Here is a 23,538-nt window from a genome sequence, read left to right on the forward strand (position 1 = left end):
TTTACTGATTTGGTCCTCTCAAAGCCACATGCAAATGTTTCACTTTTTGGGGAATTGTCCAGTTCTTCTGAAAACCATTAAAGTATTTATTAACACAAATAAAACATTTGGCCTGACCATCATGGAGTAAATACAAGTGAATACAAGCAACTGACAGCATTAGAGAAACCCACGTGCACAAAGCCTTTCTGTTTTCTCAGTATTATAACCAGTTATTTGTCATTACCATGCAGTAATGATTGTAATGCGTGCGTATGAATAAATTGTGTTATTATTCCCACTAAAATCTGTCACCTCCATATGTAATAAAACACATTTCCTTTGAAGCTGCAGCAGTGATATGCATCTATTGTAATAATTTCCTAACTATTCTCGTAACCAACAACACATTATTGTACAGAAGTCATATTGAAACTGTTTGTACAGTTTTGAAATACTTAAAAAAAACAATCACATAAAAAATCGAATTCTCTTAACAAAAGAGCAACTATGTAAAGACTTTTTAGATTGATAAACTTTGCAAGTTTTTGCAAGAGAAAAAAAATTCCAACACAAAATGTACAACAGTGGACACTATGAAGTGGCTATAAATCCTTTAATGAGAACATGACCCGCTCTTTAGATGTGAATGTACTGTGTTCAGTTATGAACTGGACAGCTGGTTAGCTAAATAAAGTTTCAGCTGGTTATCGATGGTTAACTTTTATTACCAATACAGTGATTGAATAAAGTGACGATAATAAATAATTCTTGGAAATGTTTGGCAAATAACATTAAAAACATGATGTTAACTTGTAGCAAATAGAAACACATAATTCAACATACATAACTGCTTTAAAAAACACTTTTTTTGTGAACTTAAAAAGTTATCTGCAATAGAAAATGCATAAACATAATATACATACCACATTATTAACAATAAGTTCCATCTTTGGTCTCAGATCAAGCAAAGCTTCTTATCCAAAAGGTGTGCATGATACATTACACACATACTGACACAAAAACTCAGGTTCACAAGTGCTCTGTCTGCTGCTGCAGTGACTACCTGGAGAGAGAAAACAATACTGAAAATACATAAAGACATATGTGCAGTTATACTGCTGCACACAATGCATTTGTTTAACGCATTTAAACAGCTCCAGATGCTTAACTGTTAGCAATGCTTTATAGGCCAGTAGGATACTCACATTACTGTCCCTCAATTTCTATGTCCTGCAGGTCTGTGCTTTAATAAGACCACAGAAGCATGCTTTAGCGTCATTTCAGTAAAAAAACGCAACGTCAGTCTTTTTGCTTAATTAATCCGTATATTCTCACCTTGCATTTGTTTGTAATCTTGATCCATAAGGGTTGTAAGTTTTCTGTATTGGGGAAAAAAAAGCACATTTTTTACACATCAACATATCTGAACACATAATACAAACAGTTGGACCTGTCTTTATTGAAAACACTGCATAATCACTCACATTGCCAGCTTGTAAAATGTGACTTATTCAAAAACTTCTTCAAGAAGATGAGATGCGTGGGTTGTTTGAGGCATGCAAAGTCTTGTTCATGGTTCACTACTTTTTTCAAGAAGGATTGCATTGTGAATCATGCCGCAATTATAGAAACTTTCACAGAACTTTAGAAGAAATATTGTGAAGATGCACTTAGTAAGGCTACAGAAGTGTGTCTGAAAAGCTTGATGTTCATCAATTCACAATAAGAGAAAAAATGTCTTATGTGAGCAAATATAGGACTTACACAGTGCTATTTTTTATTTTTATTTTAAAAGGCACTACAGCACACAACAAAGCCTCCACCATGTCTCCCAGATGTTAGACATGGTGGAGGCACCGTTGTAGTTTTGGGCTGCTTTGCTCCCTTAGGGCATTGCGTCCATTGAGGGAACAATTCCATGTGGGAACATTTAAACAGCTTTTTTTAGGAGAAATAGAACAACATGTATTCACTGTTGTCTTAAGTCTTTTAAACCACCTTGAGCACCATGTAACGGAGAAAAGAAGTTTATATAAGTTACTGAAGCTCAACAGTTTGTAGCAGAGTATTTTCAGTCTTCACTGTGCTTGATTGCTCATTATGTTCAATAAAGACATGAAAAGTACAACTCTTTGTTCATTATTAGTTTACCTTTAAGATGAACTAATATCAGACCACATTTTTGTGTGTAGTCAACACAGAAATTCTCCTAATTCCAAAGGGTTCAGAGCTTTTTCTGGGAACTACAATGTCAAGTCATAAGAGATAAAATCAGTTCCACTGCTTGAAGTGGTCTTGTTAGAAGGAGGAGAATAAAGACTAACAGAAAAAGATACGTTTTTGATTAACAACCCCAAGTAATGAAACACACCAAGGTTCCTGTCAGTATGCAAAACAGTTGCGAAGATTAGCTCTCACTTCCTTTTTGGCATCCTTCTAAGTATGGCCAGAAGTTCTGTTCCAGTTGTGGAGCACATTCCAAGATGACTGTCCTGGGAATATTTTTAGATATTTCATCGTGATCCACTGTGACAGTCAAATTTGGTAATTAGAAGAACATTAGAAGTTCAGCCTCCCACTTTTCAACAGACAACAAATATTTGTTCAAAGCAAAAAGAAAACAGCCAAAATGTTATTTTGCTCCCTAATGGTTAAATACCACATTTCATGCTTCCCTTTCTGAAACTTGGTATTATATGTGGCACCATGGTGCAGTGGTTGACACTACTGTGTGCATTCTCTCTCTGTGCCTTATTAGGTACTCCAGCTTTTTCCCACAGTTCAAAGACTTGCTCAGTTAATAGGTGATTCTTGGCTGTATCTGTTTTTCTGTCCTGGACTGGTTGATCCAAGGTTTAACTCAACCAAATGACATCTGGGATAGGTGTCATTTAGTGCCCCAAATGCTTTGAATTGTGGCAGCTTTTCTGCTCTTTCATTTTGTAAAGGAAAGCCCAGAAGCTCCTATGCAAAAAAGGCAAGTAAGGAAGCACTGAAGCACCTGTCTTTGAACTTTCCTTTACTGAATTCATCTAACTTTTTTGTGTCTACAACTGAACTTCTTTGCTTTTAGTGTGACTGATTGTGCCCATTTTTTGTGGTGTTGCTGGCATAATTTGGCATAAACCTCCTTAAACTTTGAGAAATAATGTTTTCATGAATTGCTGTATATATCTGTGAGATAACCTAAATATTTACTTCAGTCCCCTTAGACCCAACACCATTGATTAAGAAGCTACTATTGGCTGCTCCCTTTTTCATATGTGGTTACCGCAACAGGCGGCACTGCATTTTACACTGAATAAAATGCGATCGTGGCTCAAGAGTTGGGAGTTCGCCTTGTAATCGGAAGGTTGCCGGTTCAAGCCCCGGCTTGGACAGTCTCGGTCGTTGTGTTCTTCAGCAAGACACTTCACCCGTTGGTGGTAAGAGGGCCCGATGGCGGCAGTGTCCAGCAGCCTCGTTGCGCCCCTGGGTGGCTGGGGCTACAACGTAGCTTGCCATCACCAGTGTGTGAATGGGTGGATGACTGGTTGTATAAAGTGCTTTGGTGTCCTTAGGGACTAGTAAAGCACTATACAAATACATTCTTCCTTATGCAAACCCAAAGATATGTGTCTATAAAACACAGGAAAAATGCTAGCGAAGGTTACTAATGATATTCTGATGGGCTGAGACAATGGAAAAGTCTGGGCTCTTTCCTAACTTCAGTGCATCATTTAATATGGTTGAACAAACTTTTTCCTACAAATACTAGAAGATACTGAATGTGCTGTGTTGGTTGCGATCATATTTGTCTGATAGATTACAGTTTGTATATACAAATGGAGAGTCGTGAAGTTCTACAGGATTCTTCCCACATAGCAGATATGTCTGCCCCGGTTCGGGTGTCAAGGCGGCACTGCTGGCTGACTTCTGGCATGTTAAGTGCTATGTCATCCACTTATGGGCCAGGCCTGGGTTAGATGGCACTGTTTATGTGATGGCATGCCACATCTGGCCCAATTGTGGTTTGGTTTATGTGGCCCAGGGTCATAGACCTGGCACTTCTGACTGACTGGTGACTCATGGCAGGGTGTATGTCAACCAGATGTGGCCCAGGTCTGGCAATGATGGCACTATTTATGTTCCTATTTTATTATTTTAGTTAGAAGACCCAAATCCCAAATGTTGCAATACTATACTGCTATGGTAGCCAACGTTTCAAATGCAGTTTTGACAGGTTTGTGAGTGTACACTTTATCCAAAACCTAGTGAGGGTTTACTCATGCTTACCACTAGGTGGCTGTAGCTCAGGACGTAACCCTACTAATCGGAAGGTTAGCGGTTTGATCCCTGGTTTCGCCAGTCTGCATGTCGAAAATGTGAATGTGTATGAATGTAGTTAGGAAACACTCGCTTTACAGAAAGTGTTTGATTGGGTGAATGTGGCATCTTGTATAGAGCAAGTACAAATACGCTATATAAGAATCAATCCATTCACTGTCTCAACAGAGTTCCGGCTTCTTACTTTTGCACTATTATGTTCTGGCACATGTTGTTGTTACATGGCTTGATTAAGGTACACATTAGGCTGACATCTGGGACCAGAGCTGAAACTGTTCTGGGCCAGTACAGGACCAGCAGTGTGTCTGTAACTGGCCTTGCGCTGGCCCATGTGTGGGCCACCTCTGGCAAACCAGATCTGGGCCACCAAAGGGCCGTCATTCAAGCACATGAATGGCCCAGATCTGGGCCATTGCAATTTCCGCTATGTGGGTTAGGCAACACTATTAGAAAACACTGCATTCATATCAATTGCTGCCTAATTGTTACCCAGTTAGGTTAATCAGAAAAGCCAGACCAGATTAAAAATGTGTCTAAACAGACCCATTAAATAAATCACTTCTTTCATTTATATCATATAAAAATTAAGAAAATCCTGTGTTAGAGAAAACTAAGTAATAGAGCTGAAAACATCACATTTTACCTATAGGCTGGGTTGTTCTAATCATCAATCAAATGTCCTCAAAGTTCTCTCACAAGCCTTCAGCTAATCCAAAATTCTTACTTAAAACTAGCTGATATTTTTCCCTAATATTAACTTATCTTTATTAGATACCAGTTATTGCAATGTGGGTGGAAACCAAACTATTGATGAAGCCCACACAAAGGTACAAAGAGAACATGGAAAAGCCACAAAGGCCACAGCTGACTAAGGGTTCAAATCAGGAACCCTCTTGCCACCCCTTTTTAAAATCCAGAAATGCTATTTAAATCTTTGATCATGCGCCATCACATCTTAACAACTTCTTGTACCCTATTATCCTAAGAGAGCACATTGTTCTCCGAATGCAGTCTTACTTGAGGTTCCCAAAAGTATAATGGAAGACAGAGCTGTAACCTGTCAGTCTCCACTCCAGTGCAAACAGCACAAACACTTGGAGAGAGACACCCTCTATACTTTTATCATTAGCTTCTAAAAGTGTGTAAAACAAATCCTTGTTAGGTTACTAGCACCACATTGCTGGAAAACAGATGTATACTTCCAGGTTATATTATTGAAGTGGCTTATGCAAAAACGGCTATTTATCAGCAAATGTTATTACAAAAAACTTTCTATGCAAATTGGCTACAGGAGACTCCCAAACAATAATGCAGGACAGGATTGTATACACATAAAGATACAACAGCTGTATTTTCACGTATTTTACATTAAATTGATAAAGTTGAACGATACTGTGCAGAAAAATTTGAGTATACAAGTGCTACACAAAGCTTCTATGTGTGATACAATATCTTTTCCACCTTCCAAACTTCCACTATTACATTTTCAAATCCAATCTTACTGCTATAAATTAAAAAAACGCCACTGCAGCCTCCATGCTCCTCAGCTGAGTAACTTATAGTCTTTTTACAGCGATTTATTAGGTTTAAGGCTTTGGGAATGTAATGTTTATGTTACTGTCTATCTCATCCCTGTAGACAAAGCAAAGCTACAGTAGATCTTAGTTCTCAAGTGGTGAGTGGTGGCCCAAGGTCACAAATCATATTTACCAGAATTGTAGCCAAAATGATCTTTTGAAGTCAAACATATTTTCATTGGATTTTGATCAACTTGAGGAAGACTGTTTTTGAGAGACATTTTGTTTAGCTTTGGTTGCTAAAAACAGCTGTATGTTTGTCTCCTGTTTGGATCTTTATTTATGCAGTTGGAGGTTTGAATCAAGCAAAGCTTTACATCAGAACTACCATACTTTCTAAAAAGTGGACAGAGCATGCTTATATTACTGTTTACAACAAAGCTATAGTTTAAGCCATGTGGCTCAGCAAGCTATGACAGCCTATAAAATCCTTGAACATCTGACTTTATTTTCACTTTATTTGCCTTGACAGTTTTTTCCCCAGTAAAACATTATAGAAAAGCTGCATACTGTAATTAAACAGCCTACACTACAAACAGTATAAGCACCTTTAAAATGAGGCATGGTGATTTATATTCACTAATCTACAATTCAAGGTGAAATAACTTTGCATCCATGTATCAAAGAGGTTCAAAAAAGAAAAAAAAAAAGCTGAACAAGGTCCAAGCTCCAAAATGCGGTTAGTTGGTTAAAAATAGCGTTCCACAACTGTCCAACACATACAGCACTTCACTGAGGTTACCAGTTGTCAATGTCAATGTTTCTGCACTCACCGCCAGCCATGCAAGATCCCTAATAGTCTGCTGCATGTACTCATGTCACCACATGTAATTAGCTAAACAACCATGCAAAATCATTAATTCCTGGAAGAGAAGTCAGAAGTCAGTTCCACTTTCTCATGCTGTCTGGTCTCTTTTCATCTATTTGTCTTTTTTTTTTCCTTTTAAATGCATTAGCTGCAGCATTCAGTGTAATTTCTGGTACACATTCCTTATTTGTTTAGCAATTACTGGTGAGTGTCACTGCCTAAAAACCTCAGTGTCTGTCTGATGTTGGATTTGATATCGGACATCAAACATCAAATCTGAAGTTGGATTAATCAATCTGATTCTGAATCAGCTTCTTAGTAATAATTGTCAAATCAAAATACTGATAAGAATTACATATGGACTTGAAAGAGCTACTTAAATTAATACCATTTGTTTGCCTTTATCCTATCACTGTGGAGGTCTAATGTGACTGTAAAATTCTCTGCAAGGATTAATAAAATTGAGTCTGTCTAACATGACACATGACGCTAAGCAAAAACATCTTTGTCAACTATCATTCCAGTTTTAGACTCTCCTCAAGAGCTAAACCATTCACGGTTTTCCCTTGAGTATACATTCTTGACAGCTGCTGCCTGTAAGAAGCAGAGTGCTTTGTGACCATGTTTGATTTCCACACAGAATCAATGTAAAAACAAAGACTGCAAGAAAGCTATAGAGCATGGGTGGCCAAACATTTATAGTTCTGGGCCAAATGCAGAAAAATATGTCGAGTCTTAGGGGGGGAAAAGCCTATGTATTTCACACTTTTGTGCTTTTGTAACTTGAGAGACAATAAACCTTCACTGTAAAGTATTTTATCTCTTTTGACTTAAACGCTGTTCTGTTAGAGGTCTTATTAGCATATTATTGTTTTCAGTGTTCTTAGCATGCCATTTCATTGCTTTGCTTTATAGGATTTCTTATTAAACTTTGTGTGTGTGTGAGAGTTTTTAATAAGCTATTCAGCCTTTTCCAAAATGCATTTGTTGCATTTTGAAGGAATGAGTGAAGGTTAAAACCAGCATTATGTTAAAGTCATGACTTAGAGTCTGTGAATAAAGTCACTATAGATTGTAAGCCTCAGCCAGCTAAAAATCAGTGTACTCTAAATCATTCAGCTTCTCAAGCTATAGCTGACTGCACTAAATACCCTCAAATCCATAAATGCAATGCTTGCATTTGTGTATTTTTGTGCATGTGCTGCTGCAAAGTAGGTGCCAGCCTACACGGTATTTATTAGTGAGAGAGGGCCGGTGCTTCTGCAAAAAAGGAGTGCCCCGGAGAACAGAGCTGACTGCCAAAGTCTACTCATTTGCAATATGACTTGAATGCCTGGCTAACTTGACAAGGGCACATGCGATCTTGTAAATTAAAACAAAAACAGAAGCTCGGATACCTTGTGTGTGATGAGGCAGTAGAGAGTAAGAATGAACAGCAGTCCTCCACAGATAGATGCGATGATGAAACCCAGCTTGTACAGGTCACTGACTGGTTCTCTCTGAGAGCCCTGCACAGAATCTCTGTCATAACTGTCTGTAGGAAAGGACACACGATTTGTGATCTCTGCAGTTGCCGCAGACATCTGAGTGTTTCATCACAAACTACCCAAAAAATTGAGATTCTCACCTGTAAAGTGTTGTGTGATTGACTCTGTGTATAACTCTGTGTATAACTCTGTGGTAGAGCCAAAGGTTTCTGTGTATTCATGCTGGCACCTCCAGTCAACCGGTGCATCGCTCGTCGTTACCAGCTCCCAGTAAACCATTAAGACTTCTAAGACCTTCTGTAATGCATCCGAAGGAGACCCTCTGTAGAGCACTTCAAAACTCTCTGGTTTATCCTGAAGCAGATTCGAAGAAACAAGTATTTCATATGTCTTTAAGGTACTGCAGATTCATGTGCTCACACTATTCATATGATTTGTCATCTTCATATGACATTATAAAAGAAACAGGCTGCAAGTTCAGCATTCGGAAACTCACGCTGACCTCAATCTCTTCATTAATCCAAGGCACACATTTCTGAGAATAGATGTTGAGGATGAGCGCCCTCAGGGACTGAACATAGCCATCATTTACTGAACCCCGAATGTATTTGAAGTGGGTCGTAAGGAGCTCCAGTATCCAGGGTAATGCAGCTTTTACAAAGCAACATTTGCTCTGTTGGAAATCAGAACACAAGGTAATAAACACGAAAAGCACAAACCAGTTAATGGAAAACCTAAATCAAAGGTGTTTGGGGAAAAACAGTTGCATAAGGTTATATTACCCACCAAACTCCTCCGTTCTATGAATGTGTAGTTTATTGAACACCCACTTCTTAACTGGTTATCCATCTGCGGAAACAACAATTGCAACATCTCAGCCTGGGACGTGCAGGGTGATTGCTTTAATGTTGTTTCAACACCTACCAGTTGCCTAACTGTCAGCAGGTGTTCCCTAGTGATGGAGTGTCTGCATGGGCCAGGGACCTCAGCCATAGTCAGAGGGAAGCTCAGGAACATTATCATACACAGACACTTTACCTGCAACTAACACAACCACATAGTGTATTCATGAGAACTACAAAAACCCATTAGAAGTACTATCTGTAGACTAAAAAAACCCACTCAAGCAGACAGTCCTTGTAGACAGTGTGAAAAAAAAACCTAAACTGAATAATACACTCGAACAACAACATTCTGGGCAGCCTTTCCTTAACATTTCAACATGCATGTACTCCTCACCCTGTAGCAGTCCAATTCAGTGACCCCTCCCAAGTTGTGCTAATCTAAAATTATTTCCAAGAAAAGAATAAGTTCAAAGCAAACCTAAGTTGAATTTCCACCTAATTGAGCTATAAAAATTTAACAGTAGTAATTCTTTCCATCCAAAATATCTACATTCGAAACGTAACAGCAATACTTTCTTTCCAGAAAACACAGTGTTTGTGTTTAACTGCTCTACGCCGTCATCTGGATCTCAGCTCAGATAAAATATCAGGTTTCAGATTGAGTTTGAGAGGAATGCATAGTGATTCCTTGCTGCAACACTACTAGTGAGTGATGTTTAAGTAAGTGTGGAGGACTGTGGCGTGGGGGTGGATAACCTCAATTTTTGGTCAAATACTGCCCTCTACCATGGAAGCCTAAGCAGGGAGAACAATGTGCACAGGATCCAACTGTAGCTGATGTATGTCTGCTACCAAGCACCTTTTGGCAACAGTAACAGTCAAATGGGCTCCAGATGGAATTAATGCTTCCACTAAGGATTAAAACATGGTGATAAGCACATGTTCTTCACACTAAAAGCTAAATGATTACACAGAAAGGCATTTCATAGGTACCTCTTTGACTCACTTGGCCCCTAAAGTTTGATGCAGCTTTTGCAATAAATAGTCAAGATAGAGGGAAGTGAATGAAACAATAAAACAAGATTTATTTGTCTCCAGTCAACTTCTGAGATGAATTAAGGTAAATGGTAAATGGTAAATGGCCTGTATTTATATAGCGCTTTTCTAGTCCCTAAGGACCCCAAAGCGCTTTACATATCCAGTCATCCACCCATTCACGCACACATTCACACACAAAAGACAATTCTTTGAAAGCCGCAGAGACAAGAAATAATCTTTTTATATTTGGTTTTCTGTTCCTAATACAATTTTGAGCTGTTGAGTTTAACTCTTACTTGGTTTTCTGGACTACAAAGCACTAAATCAGTGCACATGGCAGGAAAGAATTATTGCCAGGACCAGGAGGAAAAATAAGTTCCGTGCCATCAAAGTTTTAAGTTTGATGCTTTGATGTAGATTTAAAGCAACATGCTGAATAATAATAACAGAGTTACTTTTACAGTAAAGTGGGATGGTACGTTAAAGACTAACATGCCATACTAATAATAGTAACCAGCATAAATACTTAATGATTAAATTAATGATATTAAATAAAACTATTAATGGGACTGGTACTTGGCAAATGCAGGAGCACATGATGTAAATGTCATCTATCACATGATTCATTTTCTCCATGGTGTCCAAGATATCTCTATGTAGGTCAGCAAACGCATGATCAAGCAGATAACTTCATATAGAGACTAACGCAAGCATTGCGCTCAGTGTAGTAGCGGTGTTTTTGAAAAAATTCTGATTAGAGAAATGTTCTCACCTACCTTAGCTTTGCTCTGAATCAGCGTGGACACAAGGATGGTCATCTGGTACGTGTTTGACAATGGAAAACACCAGACTCCTCTGTCAGACACATTGAAGCAAAGAGATCCTTTTCAAAAATTCACCTCCACTCCACCGAAAGGAATCTGTTATTAAGTAAATTTGACACTTCGTCATGTGGCGCTGTTCTTCAAAGCATTGCTTGATGTGTTCCCCCTCTACAGTGTGAGTTCAAACTGAGACTGTTTCAGCTGATGGACAGCCCTTTTAAAGACCTCCCACCTCACTATGTGGGACAAGATACACATTCCTGAGTCTGAAGACCAATGTTTTGGGGACTACAGATCAATTGACGTTTCTTAACAATTTCATTTTTTTGTATTTTAACATATCTGACTAAAACATTACATGTAAATATTAAAACTAAACGGGCAAAGAAAATTCTGTGAGCTTGAGGTGCATACTAACATCTGTTCTTGTCGAAATGCTTGAAGCGGGTTGAAAAGTGATCATAGTTTTTCCTCGGGAAATACAGGCTGTGAGTGAGTGGACCCAACTGAGCAAATGCGAGCAAAGAAAAACAAGATGTTCTGAGCACTCAAGGAGAATTTTTCTGACGATCATTTGGGGCAGAGGTTGTCAGAAGCAGGTGATGTTTCATGCTGCTTGAGGAATCCAAAACTCCTTTTTAAAATAACGTCACATTTTTCCAAGCCCGAACCTAAACCAAGGGAGAAGCACATTCACATAAATGCTTTTATGAGCTCTATTTTGAAGGGAAAACGAGGAAGAAAGGGAGAAGAAAAAAGAGTGGTTCGAAATTCAATGCCACGGGAAGATTTTACATTTTTCTCACATTCTTACATCTAATGTCATAAACGCCTTCCTCTTCCTGCTATCAGCCTGAGAAATGTACTGTCACTTTATACAATTCAATCAGCATTGGAAAGAAACCATTTAGATTAAGAGACGCCCTCCCCATCGTCTTGGAGGTGGCCCTAGCCAGAGTTATTATAGTTTTGTATTTTTTCAATAGTTTTTTTTTTTTTTTTATTAAATTTTGACTTTCAGCTTTTCAGATTAGTTTCAGTTAGTTTCCAGATTTTCTTGTTTCAGTTTAATTTTTATTGTTTAAAAATGTTTAGTCTAAATCATGTTAGCTTCAGTTTTAGTGTTTTATAATTATTATGTACGGAGAGCATATGCCAGAGGCAAAATTCTGGAAAAACAGTACATGTATTGGAAGTGAGGAAGCCACTCACTTATAGACAACCAGAGTCTCAGCAGAAACGTCCACCAAAGCCTCAGCAGGCAAGTAGTAAAATCCTTTTTACCAAATTAACAAATATTAAAACTGAGATAGCTTGAGCTACCCAATAAAGGTTCATTCACTGTCCTCAGACCAATCAAGTTTGCCAATTGTGAATTCACACCCCATGGTTATGTTGTCAGCCCTCTTCTGTAATAATCTAAACTGTGGTGTGTTAAAACACAGCAGGCCAGACAGTCTTCACTCACCACCAGCCAACTTGCTATATTTTCCTCACTCAAATTTAATCTGCTTCCCGAACATTAAAATCAACTGGAAGGTTGAAGCTGTTTTGACTTACTGGAAAAGATCCAGCATGCATTGCCAAGGCACGAGTACAAGGGGACAAAACAGGACCTCTGTGGAGCGATCTACAGATTTTAAGTCAAGGGTTTGAAAAAAAAGAAAAATTGGGCCAGTTCCCAGGACTGTTGGGCGCTGGGGGTGGATACTTTAATCTTTATTGACTTAGTTATGGTTGATCTTGGAAGAATGCAGTATAAGTCCCAGTTTTCTTTGGTATGGTTTTTTGAATGATTATGGCTACATTATGCTTTACATGAGCTACTCTTTGTAGGCTGAAGTGGCTGATATACAGGAGGCCAAACAAGATGTTTTTCATTTCAAAATATGGCATTGTCTCTAGAGTAGGGCTTTCATGATACTAGAATTTCAAAGGTGATACCAATCTCCAGGAAATCCTCAATACTTAATGCTATGTTCAATATCACAGGAGGAAAAATGAGTAAATTAAGATGTGCATATTTAAAAAAAGAAAAAGAAAAAAAGAACATAATAACACTGCTATGTGCAAATGTATACCACTACAGCCCTATTTACTTTCTATGCTTCCAGCAAATTCGGACCATATTGCATTGCTTAGCAAATGGAGTTGAAAGGGTAGGTTTCTTTCTCAGATTCAGTCTGGGAGTTCAAGAGGAACACAACACCACTGTTGGCACAGAGTATTTGAACTTGACAGGCAAACAACTTTGATGGGTTGGGCATTTGGGTCAAGTCACTTTACTATTCTGCAAAAAATAAAATAAAAAATACAAACAAAAGTAAAAAAAGAGTGCATCCATGCTGTCATTTGCAATTTTTAAGAAAGTCCATGCTTTAAAACTACACCACATGGATTAGAGTATCTTCACATTACACCTACTGGAGTGGCTTCACCATGAAGCTCCCAGCACACAGTTTTTGAGCTGATGTTAATGCCAGAGGACATTTGAGCCTTAGAAGTTACCGAGTTAGAAGAGGGCTAGCGACTTTTAATCAACATGCACCTCAGCAGTCTCTGCTGCTCTGTCACTTTGCTTGATCAACCACTTCTTAGCTGAGTTGTTATTGTTCCTAAATGCTTCCTCTCTGCCACAAAGAATTGATTGTGGAATATCTCAATAATTATTTCTTGCTTGGGCTCTTTTCTCCTAACTTAATGTAACATAAGTTAGTTGTGTTTTTATGATGTGCCTGAACCCCCAAGACTTGTCCATAATGCTGGTGCTTAATAAAATTTTTTTAGACATAAATAATTATGTTATCCTGTTAAATTAATAGCTCCTACAGTTTTATTATTGTTATCTAGCTGCTTTGTTTATGATATCTTAACAGACAGCTAATGTGGCCAAAACTGCCATAAGGTAATTGCTAAGAGTTTAACGGCTATTTTTAATGTGCACTGGCCAGGTTAATGTTTATGATAAATGCTTAATGCTCAATGTTGAAAAAGAAGCCTTATTGGCCTCTTGAAATTCTTCATAAAACCCAGGGGTTCTTTAAGATTCTTGGCTAGTGTTGTTGCACTACTGTTCCTGTGTTTGGCTGCTAGTGGGGGGAGGGGCTTTGCACTTGCCTATCTGAAGTAGTACTGTGTGAAGTAGAGCTGTGCAATGCTACAAACTGCAAACTGCTTATACCAGTAATGATACTTTTAAAGTATAAAGGCAGTTTATACATGAAATAGCAGTGTGTCATTATTTATGACGTAAATCATCATCAGTTTTAAGACCATTAAAGACCACTAAAAACATTTCAAAATAATTTGATTTTCAACCAAAGGAGGTGAACACAGCACAACTGGTATTGATACTGTTGCAAATGAGTGTCTAATCTGATGGTCTGTATGAGTATCTTTTCTTTTTCTGGCAACCCTACTGTCTAGAGAGCATTTCCAGAAGGTTGCCAGTTTTTGGTTGGCCTGTAGTTCTGACCAAAAATGGGTCTCAAGAACTTCAGTTAGTCCCATGGTTTAGATTTTTATGCAAGATTTTCCATTGGTTTTCTTTTTGGTTGGCTAGTGAGGCTTGTTTTAGAGAAACCTTTGGGTATGTTATTTCAGTTTAGTGCTCATGTATTAACTCCAGTTTCTTTTGGTTGCTGGAATTTTGGCAAAACAGACTGTGGTTTGTTTTCCAACTGCAGGCAGTGTGTTTTTTGAGTTGTAATGAAGAAACAACTTTTTGATTTGTTGTAGTGGTGGGCGGATGTCAGAGATTGAACTCCTTTCCAGCCTATAAAAGCTGTACCATATGTTCACTTGGCCTCCCTCTTCCACTCTTCCACCCACCAAATGTTTTTGTTAATTTATTTTCATAAAATTCTATTTAATCTATTTCAGTGACTTTCCTCTTGTGCTTATCTTGAATCACTTTGTGTTAAAGGGTACATTGCTTTTTGCAGCACCGGGAAACTTTTGTTGCTAAGCAAACTGGGACTAACCATGTAAACACCAAACACTGATTACCCACAATGCTAAAACCAAGACTTAAGGGAAGTCTCACCTGTTGGAACGTGGACGCTGGTTCTCTATAGTGTTGTCCTGTGGGTAGTAGTGTCCAGATACTGGGAGGTGGTAGCAGATGCTTGCAGATATGAGCTTAGTGCATCTGGCTTGTTCTGGTGCACATAGCAGTAGCTCAGATCTGGGGAGCTTGGCCAGCTCGTGAGAAGCATCTTTTTTTTCCAGTGTGGCTGCATTCTGCTAGGGAGGAGGCTGAAAAGGGCAGGTCTGGTCAGCAATAACATTTCATTAGCTGGGAAGGAGCAAGACATTGCACAACACTATCCATATTGTCAACATCAATAGGTTTTTTTTTATGAGAGTTGTTTGGTGTATGGTAAATATAAAATATGGAGGATCCTGCATGAAAAAATACAACAGTAGAATTACGAAGGTTATACCATATGTAATTTATTTAATTTTTTTCCTTTTCTTAAATGCACACCAGGATGAAACTTCAAGGGTGGGATGGGTTATTGTCAATTCTAAAATTACATCAATAATTACTGCACCAGCTGCAGACATTTCTTAAATTTAAAAGGCTCACTTTGAACTGATATTCCCTTTTGGAACACAAACTCCCACTGCTGAAAAGAAAAGATGATGTCTTAAACAAATTCCAGTGTGTAAGGGTACTCACCCATCACTTAATTTAAGCTATAACAGGAATCTCTGACCTTTTGAAAATGCTTATTGGTTAATTGTACACAACTAGATGAAGGGAAGCAGCTATCCCAGCTCTGTTGGTTACAAATTCTGCACATAACCACCGGAGTCTAACATTTCATGGTTTTGCTTTTCTGCAGATAATAAGATGGCACTAAATACTAATGTCCCAACTAATGTGCTTTAAAAGTCGTGCGAGGGAGACTTGGTTAGTTCTTGAAAGAAAATGTGTCTTAAAAGAGCTTGAATTAGCTTAAAAGTACAGATGTATAAACTACTGTCTTTTAGTTTAATGTGTACATTTTAATTTGTGATAAACTGTTTTTCAAATGTTTATTGTATCACATTAGACAAAACTATTAATGTTACTAATACCAAAGACCTGTCTTCATTTTGAAAGTTCAAAAAAACATTGCGTAACAGTAAATGGCCATAGCATGGGATCTCTTTGAGCAACATTGCTGCCTGCATGTTAATTTTAAGTTTTTAGTTTTATACAGTTTACGGTTAGAAAAATATTTGGTAGGATTAACATAGATTGCATCTTACAAAACATTGGTTGTTTAAGTAGGTTTGCAGCTCAGATAGTTGTTGACTCACACTAAAAGATACATTTTTGCAGTTTTTTGACTCTTGATCGAGTGCCAGTATCAACCCTCGCCTCTCTGCACTCTATCAATAGATAAAATCCAAAGCAGACAATTCATGGATGTGAGGGGCGAGGAAGCATGACAACTCCACTGTCGCTCTGCTGTAGTATGAGAGGACTTCCTTAACCAGTTCAGAGAAAGTGGAACAAAAAGATCTGACCCGAGAACATGACAAATCTACATTTTTAGATTGTTATCTATGTTTTTTTTTTAATCTGCGTGTCCTCTGTCTGCTAAGCAAGCAGAAATGCCTTCCTTTTTTATTCACTCGTTGAACGACCTTAAAGGTCGGCATTTTGTTTTGTTTTTTTCTCCAAAGGTTTTGTCATTCAGAGCGTTTTATAAATGAGATTTACTCTGGTAAAAACAGCTGAAGCAGAGTAACTTGTTTTGCTGCAGAAAAAGGCAACTCCCAAAGACAGGGATCGTACACTGCTGAAAAACTTGAAAAAGCATGATTTGAGTTTGAAAACTAACTGACATGACGCCAGCCGGGTTTCACTCCTATTGTAACTTTTAGTTGCGTAAATGAAAGTCCCACTTTGCCGACATAACTGGAATGAAACAGAGCAAGGTTTCACATTACACTTTCTAGCGCATACTCTATGGCTGACATTTAATTGTATACCCAATAGTCACCTAAAAATAGGCATCCTTATATTATTAAGCGACAATGACAAATATTTCTGTGAAGAATGCGGTGTGGTTGATTAAATCTGCTACAGCAATCTGTTTCCAAGTTCAGCCTTGACTTCCACATGGTCATATAATGCATTAGCCAGACCTAGAAGGAAAAAATGCAGCAAATTTAGACTCAAGTTGAAACTTCAATTTTATTATTTCGTCAGAACAATATATATATAATTTGGTTGTGGCTGTATGACAAATACAAGAAGCAAGTCACACAGAAAGAAACATTGTATTTGTTGGTGAATGCATTTCAGAAGGGGTTTAGTGCAACTGATTCCCAAATATAGAATAGAAATGCATGCATGCATGCAAGAAATGTGAGGATGACATTCCTTACAATTTCTTTAATACGACTTATTCAGGTCATGTGTTCACGTAAAAAACAAGCAAGGGAAGACCCGGACTAAAATTAAAAACATCGGGAGACAGCAACGAAAACAACAAGAAAACAGAAGAATGTGGTGAATATTTAAATTCCTGTCAGACTGCTGTGGCAAACCCTATCCGATTATTGCGGCGATCAAACTCTGTGTAGTAGCGTGCAATGAAGTTGGCTCCCAAAATCCATATGGGACCTGTAGGAGGCGGCACATCCAAGCCCCTGAAGGTAACGGTGCAGACTTCCCCTTCGATCTGTGATTGCTGGAGCCACAAAGAACAGATGTATTATAACACAATAACACACCAAACAAAGTGCTAGAAGTAAATGTCTACTATTAAAATTGTACTCAAAAGTATTATCTGCATAAAGGGATTACTGTTGTGGTCCTTAATTTTCATATTTTATAAGCCTAATATTACAATTCACAACAGCAGAATTAAAATACACGTAGTGCTGCAAAAATGTATTTAAAAAAATAGAAATACGTCACTAAAGTGCAAGTACCACAACATTGTACTTGGCTGTAGTACTTGGGTAAATGAACGGATTTACGTTTGAACAATGCATGCCTATGTTAATACAGTTCAGCATCCATCAACACTCTCACCCATAATATATAATCCTCCTGTGTGAGCGAGTATTCCTGGCCACCGAGGAGGAACGTGACACTGGGTAGCGTCTTCACAGTATCACAGTTGACTTTGTACTGGCGAACAACAGAGTAATAAATGGTGACAACTCATGAATTTCTGCAAACATGCTTTTTTGTGGGAAACTGTGTTGCGTGTGTAAAAGCTTACGCCACTTTCATCCAGCTGTGCTCCGATGGTTTTCATCAGCACGGACACAGAGGAGGCCGGGCCTGTGATGTAGGAGGAGCCCGTGTCGATCACAGCTGTGCAGCCCTCTGTGCAAAACATCATCTCCCTCCCCACAGAAACACTAAAAGAATGAAAGAGGAGGTAGAAATGAAAACACATGTACTTTCTGAATGGCTGCACCTTTGTACTCATGAAAACACATTACATGATAGCAAATAAAGATCATACCCTTTCATGGTAAGTTCCCATTTGCCTGTCTGTCTGGTGTTAATATAATTAAAACTTCCAGTGTAGTAATTTGGATCTGTTCCACCGAGGACAAGCTCTCCGCCTGGGGAGCGTTTTGGGTCCCTGAAAATGATAAACAAAATACCCTTAAAGTTGTGCATTTTCTCTTTGACAGTAGAAATTGTAATTTTGCTGGTTCACACAGGTTGCTGAGCTATATCACATATTAAAAATACAGTACTGTGCAAAAGACTTGAGCCACCCCACATTTCTTTATATTTTGTTTCCAAGGAGTCAGACTTTCTTGTAGCTTTTGAAATTGGTATTGAGCAATATTGTTCCAGGATTTCTGAAGATCTTTCAAAAATTTTCTTTGGACATGTGCTTCTTTCTCACTCACTTTCAGTCCAGTGCTTCAGTCCAGGTGAATGTTTTTTTGTGTTGCTTTTTTATTTGTTTGTTTTTTAAGCCATTTAACACTGACCTATAAATCATTCAAGCACACAAATGGCATCTAACTCAAGGGATGAACACACATAACCGACAACTCAGAACAAAGAACACACCCAAATCACAATCAAAGCTTTGGGCGTGTTATTAAGCGTCTTGCAAAAGCACAGTTTGTTCCCATTTCATTATCTGTGAAAAATTTCAGAGACAGAATGGTCTGACAGGCATAAAGTAGTATTTTTTTTTTCAGCAACAAGGTGATTCTCAAAGAGCTAGTAGCCAAAAACTTGGAATATCTCAGCGTATTGTGTTGTGTGTCCATAAAAAATGTGAGAAAACTGAACAAGTAGAGGACAGAAGAAAAAGTGTCACACCTAAAAAACAAAACAAAACCATAAACAAAAACAAGCATAAAGAAGAAAACATCTATAGCAGATAAGCAGGATCTGAAAGTCATGTCGTTAAGAAAAAATACACCAAGGACCTGTCACAGGATCTGACAGATGGATCTGAACCTTCATCTGATCCATCTAACGTTCCCGGAAACCTCATCAGAAATGGTGTCATTGCACAGCTGTCAAGAAGGGGAACACAGAGAAAAGACTGAGGTATGCTGCACTAACATCTGGAAATTAATTAGCAATGGCTTTATTTTTCAGCATCACACTGATCCCAAGCACACTGCTATTGCAGAAAAATCACATTTTGACCAAAAATGGAGCCAAGGTAGCCAACATCCAAAGAAGAGTGTAACAAACCACAGCAGACCTGATGACATTTCCATGCTTCTCAGCATACTTTACTTTATTACTTATTACACGGTTGCTGTTCTAACACTTCCTGGCTGCAGCTTCCCAGCTGCCAGCCACATGTACATAACAACAATAACTACCGACAACAAGCACCGCTTTTTATGCCGGCGAGGCGTGATTGTAGATGCCCCATTACAAAGAGCGTTAAATATCCTTCAAGAAGCCAGAAGAACTATTTCTGAAGACTACTTAGAAAAATCCTGCCTAAGAGAGTTTAGGCTGTTTTAACGAAGACAGGTGATACCAGTATTAACTTTCAAACTCACTGGTTTTCACATGTCTTATATTACAATCAAACGCTGCAAATATTTACCACTTTCCTGGCAAAATGTAGAGTGATGAGGAGTGGCTCAAGATTTTTGCAAACTTCTGTAAATAATAACAAAAAATCCAATTCCCTCTGACAGTAAATAAAGATCGTTTACAACTTAATCATGAAGGCACCTCAATTTTTAATATGTTTATTTGAGTTATACCTACTTCTTAAATCTTACATAAAAATGCAAGAGGCAAATTTCATGAGTAAAACATGGGTTGATGCATGTTTCATGAGACATCCAACACATATAAAACACAAAACATTTATTATATCTTTTCACTATTTCATTTCATATGGGACGTTCTTTTAGCTTAAATTGATTCTTTCGTATGGCGCTTCCCACAGTAAAAGAAAACATCATAATATTTTTTCAACTGGTTTATTCTGGATATAACCAAGTATAATAAATGACAAAGAACTATGAGAAAATACACATAAATTTTTTTCTCTATTTTCTCACAACACCCTTGTGTCTCACACAGATCCAAATCCATTTCGTATGATCTTCTTCAGGTTTGGGTTTTTCTTCTCATTCTAACTTTTTCAGCTCAACAAGCAGAAATTGAAAAAACGTGATCCTAAAATCTAACAGATGTCCTGACGAGACATTATTTATAGTTATAGTGTTTTTCTCTCTGATTGATCGATTCAACACTTGGCAGCAAGTTCATTTTTTCACTGCAGCATAAATATCATTGACAGCTTGATACATTTTCTTCAGCATCTAAATTATTGTCATTATTATTTTTTCCTCGTGCAAAAGCCTTTCATATAAAATGTCAGTTCAGTTGATTTACTTATACCCACCTGCTGTAGTAGATGGAGAAAACTTCTTCTTTGAGGACGTGTTGAGACATGATATGATCGAACACTGGGGTTATGCCATCAATGGCCGCGTTGGGGTATCCCATCCCCAGCACTCCATCAAACTTGGCAAAGATGAAGGGCATGGCAGACAGAGCCGTGGCTTCAGCAAACACTTGCACTACTGGGATGCCACCAACCTGCAGCAATAAAACACTGCTAATCAAAAGTTTAAAGTGTAGTGTGCAAGAGGAAGTTTAAAAAAGAAACAAAACCCATTTAATTTGTAGGTTTCAGACTTGAAACTCACCACAACCACATCCTCGCTCAGGAATCCCCTGACATTTCCAGAGGCATACTGGATGGAAAATCCTGTTCCATTCTCAATGTAAGTCCGGGATTTGGAAGCATCATACCTGTTGTGAGTAACTGAAAGTATTTAAGCATTTAAGTCCAACAGCGAATGTTTACCTGGGAAGTTTTAATGAACAATGTTCCCTAAAATATTGCATCTATTTTTTTTTTTATTTGGCCAGTGAGCATAAACTAATGTTGGCATATTGTCAGTTCATTAAGTTCACTAAGTTCAGAAAAAAATGTTTGAATATGTACACTTACAACAGGCAGTGGAGAACGGTGAGCAGCTTTGCGAAGGCACCCACAGGTTGGCTGAGCCTGTGTCAAACACCACATTGAACATCTGGGCCGGAGAGCCAATACTGATTTCTCCAAAGTACTGCGTCTATTGGAAGTGGAAAAATGTCCCACGTCATTGTTGTTTGAATAGTTTTTCATTCCAGTGTTTTATAATTTTTAAAAAAGCAAAAAAAAACACAAAACCCCCCAAAAAAACAAAACAAAAAAAAAGAAAAAAAAAAGAATAGTTTTTCAAAGGTTTTCCCACATGTTAAATGTCACTTTTAAGGCCAATGACAGAGAAACGTGGAAAGTCTGACTCATAAAAAGAGAATATTTCAAGAGGCTAATTCAAAAGGAAGTTCATCTGCTGTTGTCGTGAAGACATCTCAATGCTCATCCAAGAGCAGAGATGAAACCTTTAATCATAGAGGTTAAAGTCTGTATCTATCTTCAGAACTGAAATAGAAAACGCAGGTGGTTTCAGTGCTACATTTTCTATCACATGTATCATCTGTAGCTCTAATCAATGGATCACATTAAGGTTTCTCACATCCAAATAGTTGGTTAGCGGCGTGGGAACAGTTCCGTTGTTGGTGTCAGCTATGCTCTTCTGGGCCAGCTCAGTCATCACCTGCTCTACAGAAAATCCCAGCTCCTGCAGAGTCTCTCTGATAGATGGCATCTTTTTCAGGGCAATTCTGGAACCAGAGCGGGAAAGAGGAAACATTCTGAATGAATGCAAAGAGCAAACTCGATAGCTAAGGTCATGTTAAAAATAATTTCCCCCAGGGATCAATAAAGTATTCTGATTCTGATTCTGATTCTGATTGTTAAAGAGGTACATGGAGTTTATTTTCTGTGCTATGTATCTATTACATATGTCTGGGGATAATCTCAGTATGAACCTTTAACAAAGTACAGACCGCTTTGCTCTCAGCACCCAGCCAATCAGATGAACAAAAACACATGTGAACCCAAATGCTGAAATCATTAGCTTTTGTAATGAATCAATAAAACACATTTGTTTTCATGTCCTTATATAATTTATGGTTTACTGTCATTACGTTTCTCCAGAATGTTATCTATAATGCTGGTGCAGAAATCCAGCAAGTTAGATCCTTTAAGCAAATCAGGTAGGCATGTAAATGATTCTTTTTTTTTTTTTTACCTTCTCAAAGCATGGCTCGTGGTCACTGTCAGTGATAGAGCAACCAAATATATCCACTGATTCATCAGTAGTGCCATGGCGACTTCTCGGACTTCACTGATGTCGGTTCTGTATATAAAAGTTGGTTTTCCTGGCTCTTCTTCTCTCTCGCTCTCTCCGATGTCGTGCACCTCAACTCTTTTTATACCATGCCCTCTTTTAAGTGCTCTCACCCATGGGCCTGGCTCTGGTTGGGAGCTTTTCTGGAGGTGACCACTGGAAAACAAGCCCTTCTTCCCTCCCCCCACCTTGCACTCTACCCCTCTGCCTTGATCACACAACCTCTTCTGTGATAAACAGGTCCCAGTGAAAGATGTGAACTCTGACCCCTTAAGAAACACTGATGACAGAAAGCAGGGGTGAAGAGGTCTGCATATTAGTGATGTAGGTAACCTGGAGACCCTGTGTGAAGGGCTGTGAGAAAATTCGAAGCAACCAAATGATGCTTTGAGTTGTCAGGACAGATTAGCTTGTTTACTAAAGTCACGTTAAATCCAGATCTCGCTGTGCACTTTTACATTATTTCTCTAACCTGCTGATGATTTCATTTAATTAGATCAGGGGTGTAAAATTAGTTTTTGATCATGGGTAGCCGGCCCAGTGTGATCTGAAGCAGGCCAGACCAGAAAATCTAATCCGTAATAACCCTCATAAACACCTACAAATGGTTCCCTTTCGCTTTGGATTAAAGAAGTGCATTTTTGAAAAATGTTCACATTTATTGAACCAACCATTTACATAGGTCATAGGTGATGTTTTTGTCAAAACACATGACAGTCAAGACAAAATTGAGAAATTGAGCACCTGTGTAACTCAGTGAGTGAGCAGGTACTGATATGCCACGTGGCCCAAAAGTAGTGGCCTGGGTTCGAGTCTGACCCGTGGCTTTTTGCTGCATGTCTTCCTCTCTCACTATCTAATAAAGGCAAATGCTAAAAA

The 23,538-nt window shown here is 38.3% G+C and overlaps 2 protein-coding genes across 7 annotated transcripts; both read right to left on the reverse strand.

Moving 5' to 3' along the window:
- Positions 1–72: 72 nt before the first annotated feature.
- Positions 73–12,188, reverse strand: csf1b (colony stimulating factor 1b (macrophage)). Of its 5 annotated transcripts, none has more exons than XM_086277322.1 (9): positions 10,836–12,188; positions 9,105–9,224; positions 8,967–9,029; positions 8,683–8,853; positions 8,321–8,534; positions 8,091–8,227; positions 1,318–1,361; positions 1,188–1,225; positions 73–1,045 (listed from the first exon to the last, which is right to left on the reverse strand). In XM_086277322.1, exons 2-8 carry the CDS (start codon positions 9,201–9,203, stop codon positions 1,189–1,191), a joined length of 765 nt encoding a protein of 254 aa, XP_086133448.1. In that variant the 5' UTR covers positions 9,204–9,224; positions 10,836–12,188; the 3' UTR covers positions 73–1,045; position 1,188. The 5 variants fall into 5 exon arrangements, with proteins under 5 accessions (XP_086133448.1, XP_086133447.1, XP_086133446.1 ...); XM_086277321.1 differs by having other exon boundaries at positions 73–1,041; positions 1,188–1,220; positions 10,840–12,187; XM_086277320.1 differs by having other exon boundaries at positions 1,188–1,220; positions 10,840–12,186.
- A 4,890-nt stretch (positions 12,189–17,078) lies between these two features.
- Positions 17,079–22,799, reverse strand: ren (renin). Of its 2 annotated transcripts, none has more exons than XM_086276645.1 (9): positions 22,561–22,799; positions 21,943–22,090; positions 21,372–21,495; positions 21,064–21,182; positions 20,757–20,953; positions 18,369–18,491; positions 18,120–18,261; positions 17,927–18,025; positions 17,079–17,579 (listed from the first exon to the last, which is right to left on the reverse strand). In XM_086276645.1, exons 1-9 carry the CDS (start codon positions 22,635–22,637, stop codon positions 17,418–17,420), a joined length of 1,191 nt encoding a protein of 396 aa, XP_086132771.1. In that variant the 5' UTR covers positions 22,638–22,799; the 3' UTR covers positions 17,079–17,417. The 2 variants fall into 2 exon arrangements, with proteins under 2 accessions (XP_086132771.1, XP_086132770.1); XM_086276644.1 differs by lacking the exon at positions 22,561–22,799 and adding an exon at positions 19,303–19,392 and having other exon boundaries at positions 21,943–22,543.
- Positions 22,800–23,538: the final 739 nt, after the last annotated feature.

This window comes from Aulonocara sp. 'chitande type north' Nkhata Bay, linkage group LG20, assembly GCF_057382095.1.
Source record: "Aulonocara sp. 'chitande type north' Nkhata Bay isolate Kocher_YH1m ecotype deep benthic linkage group LG20, A_spYH_male_GT1.1, whole genome shotgun sequence".
Classification (NCBI taxonomy): domain Eukaryota; kingdom Metazoa; phylum Chordata; class Actinopteri; order Cichliformes; family Cichlidae; genus Aulonocara; species Aulonocara sp. 'chitande type north' Nkhata Bay.

Bases quoted from the DNA above. Each gene is read 5' to 3' on its own strand.
- ren (XM_086276644.1), bottom strand. From the start codon at position 22,119: ATGTTTCCTCTTTCCCGCTCTGGTTCCAGAATTGCCCTGAAAAAGATG. The intron at 21,496-21,942 runs GTGAGAAACCTT...CACTTCCAATAG, and splicing joins CGCTAACCAACTATTTGGAT to ACGCAGTACTTTGGAGAAAT. The intron at 19,393-20,756 runs GTGGGTATAAGT...CCTTCTTGACAG, and splicing joins TTCTCCATCTACTACAGCAG to CTGTGCAATGACACCATTTC.
- csf1b (XM_086277319.1), bottom strand. From the start codon at position 10,881: ATGACCATCCTTGTGTCCACGCTGATTCAGAGCAAAGCTAAG. The intron at 9,225-10,839 runs GTAGGTGAGAAC...TGGTTGTGTTAG, and splicing joins TGATTCAGAGCAAAGCTAAG to TTGCAGGTAAAGTGTCTGTG. The intron at 9,030-9,104 runs GTAGGTGTTGAA...TTGTTTCCGCAG, and splicing joins TGCTGACAGTTAGGCAACTG to ATGGATAACCAGTTAAGAAG.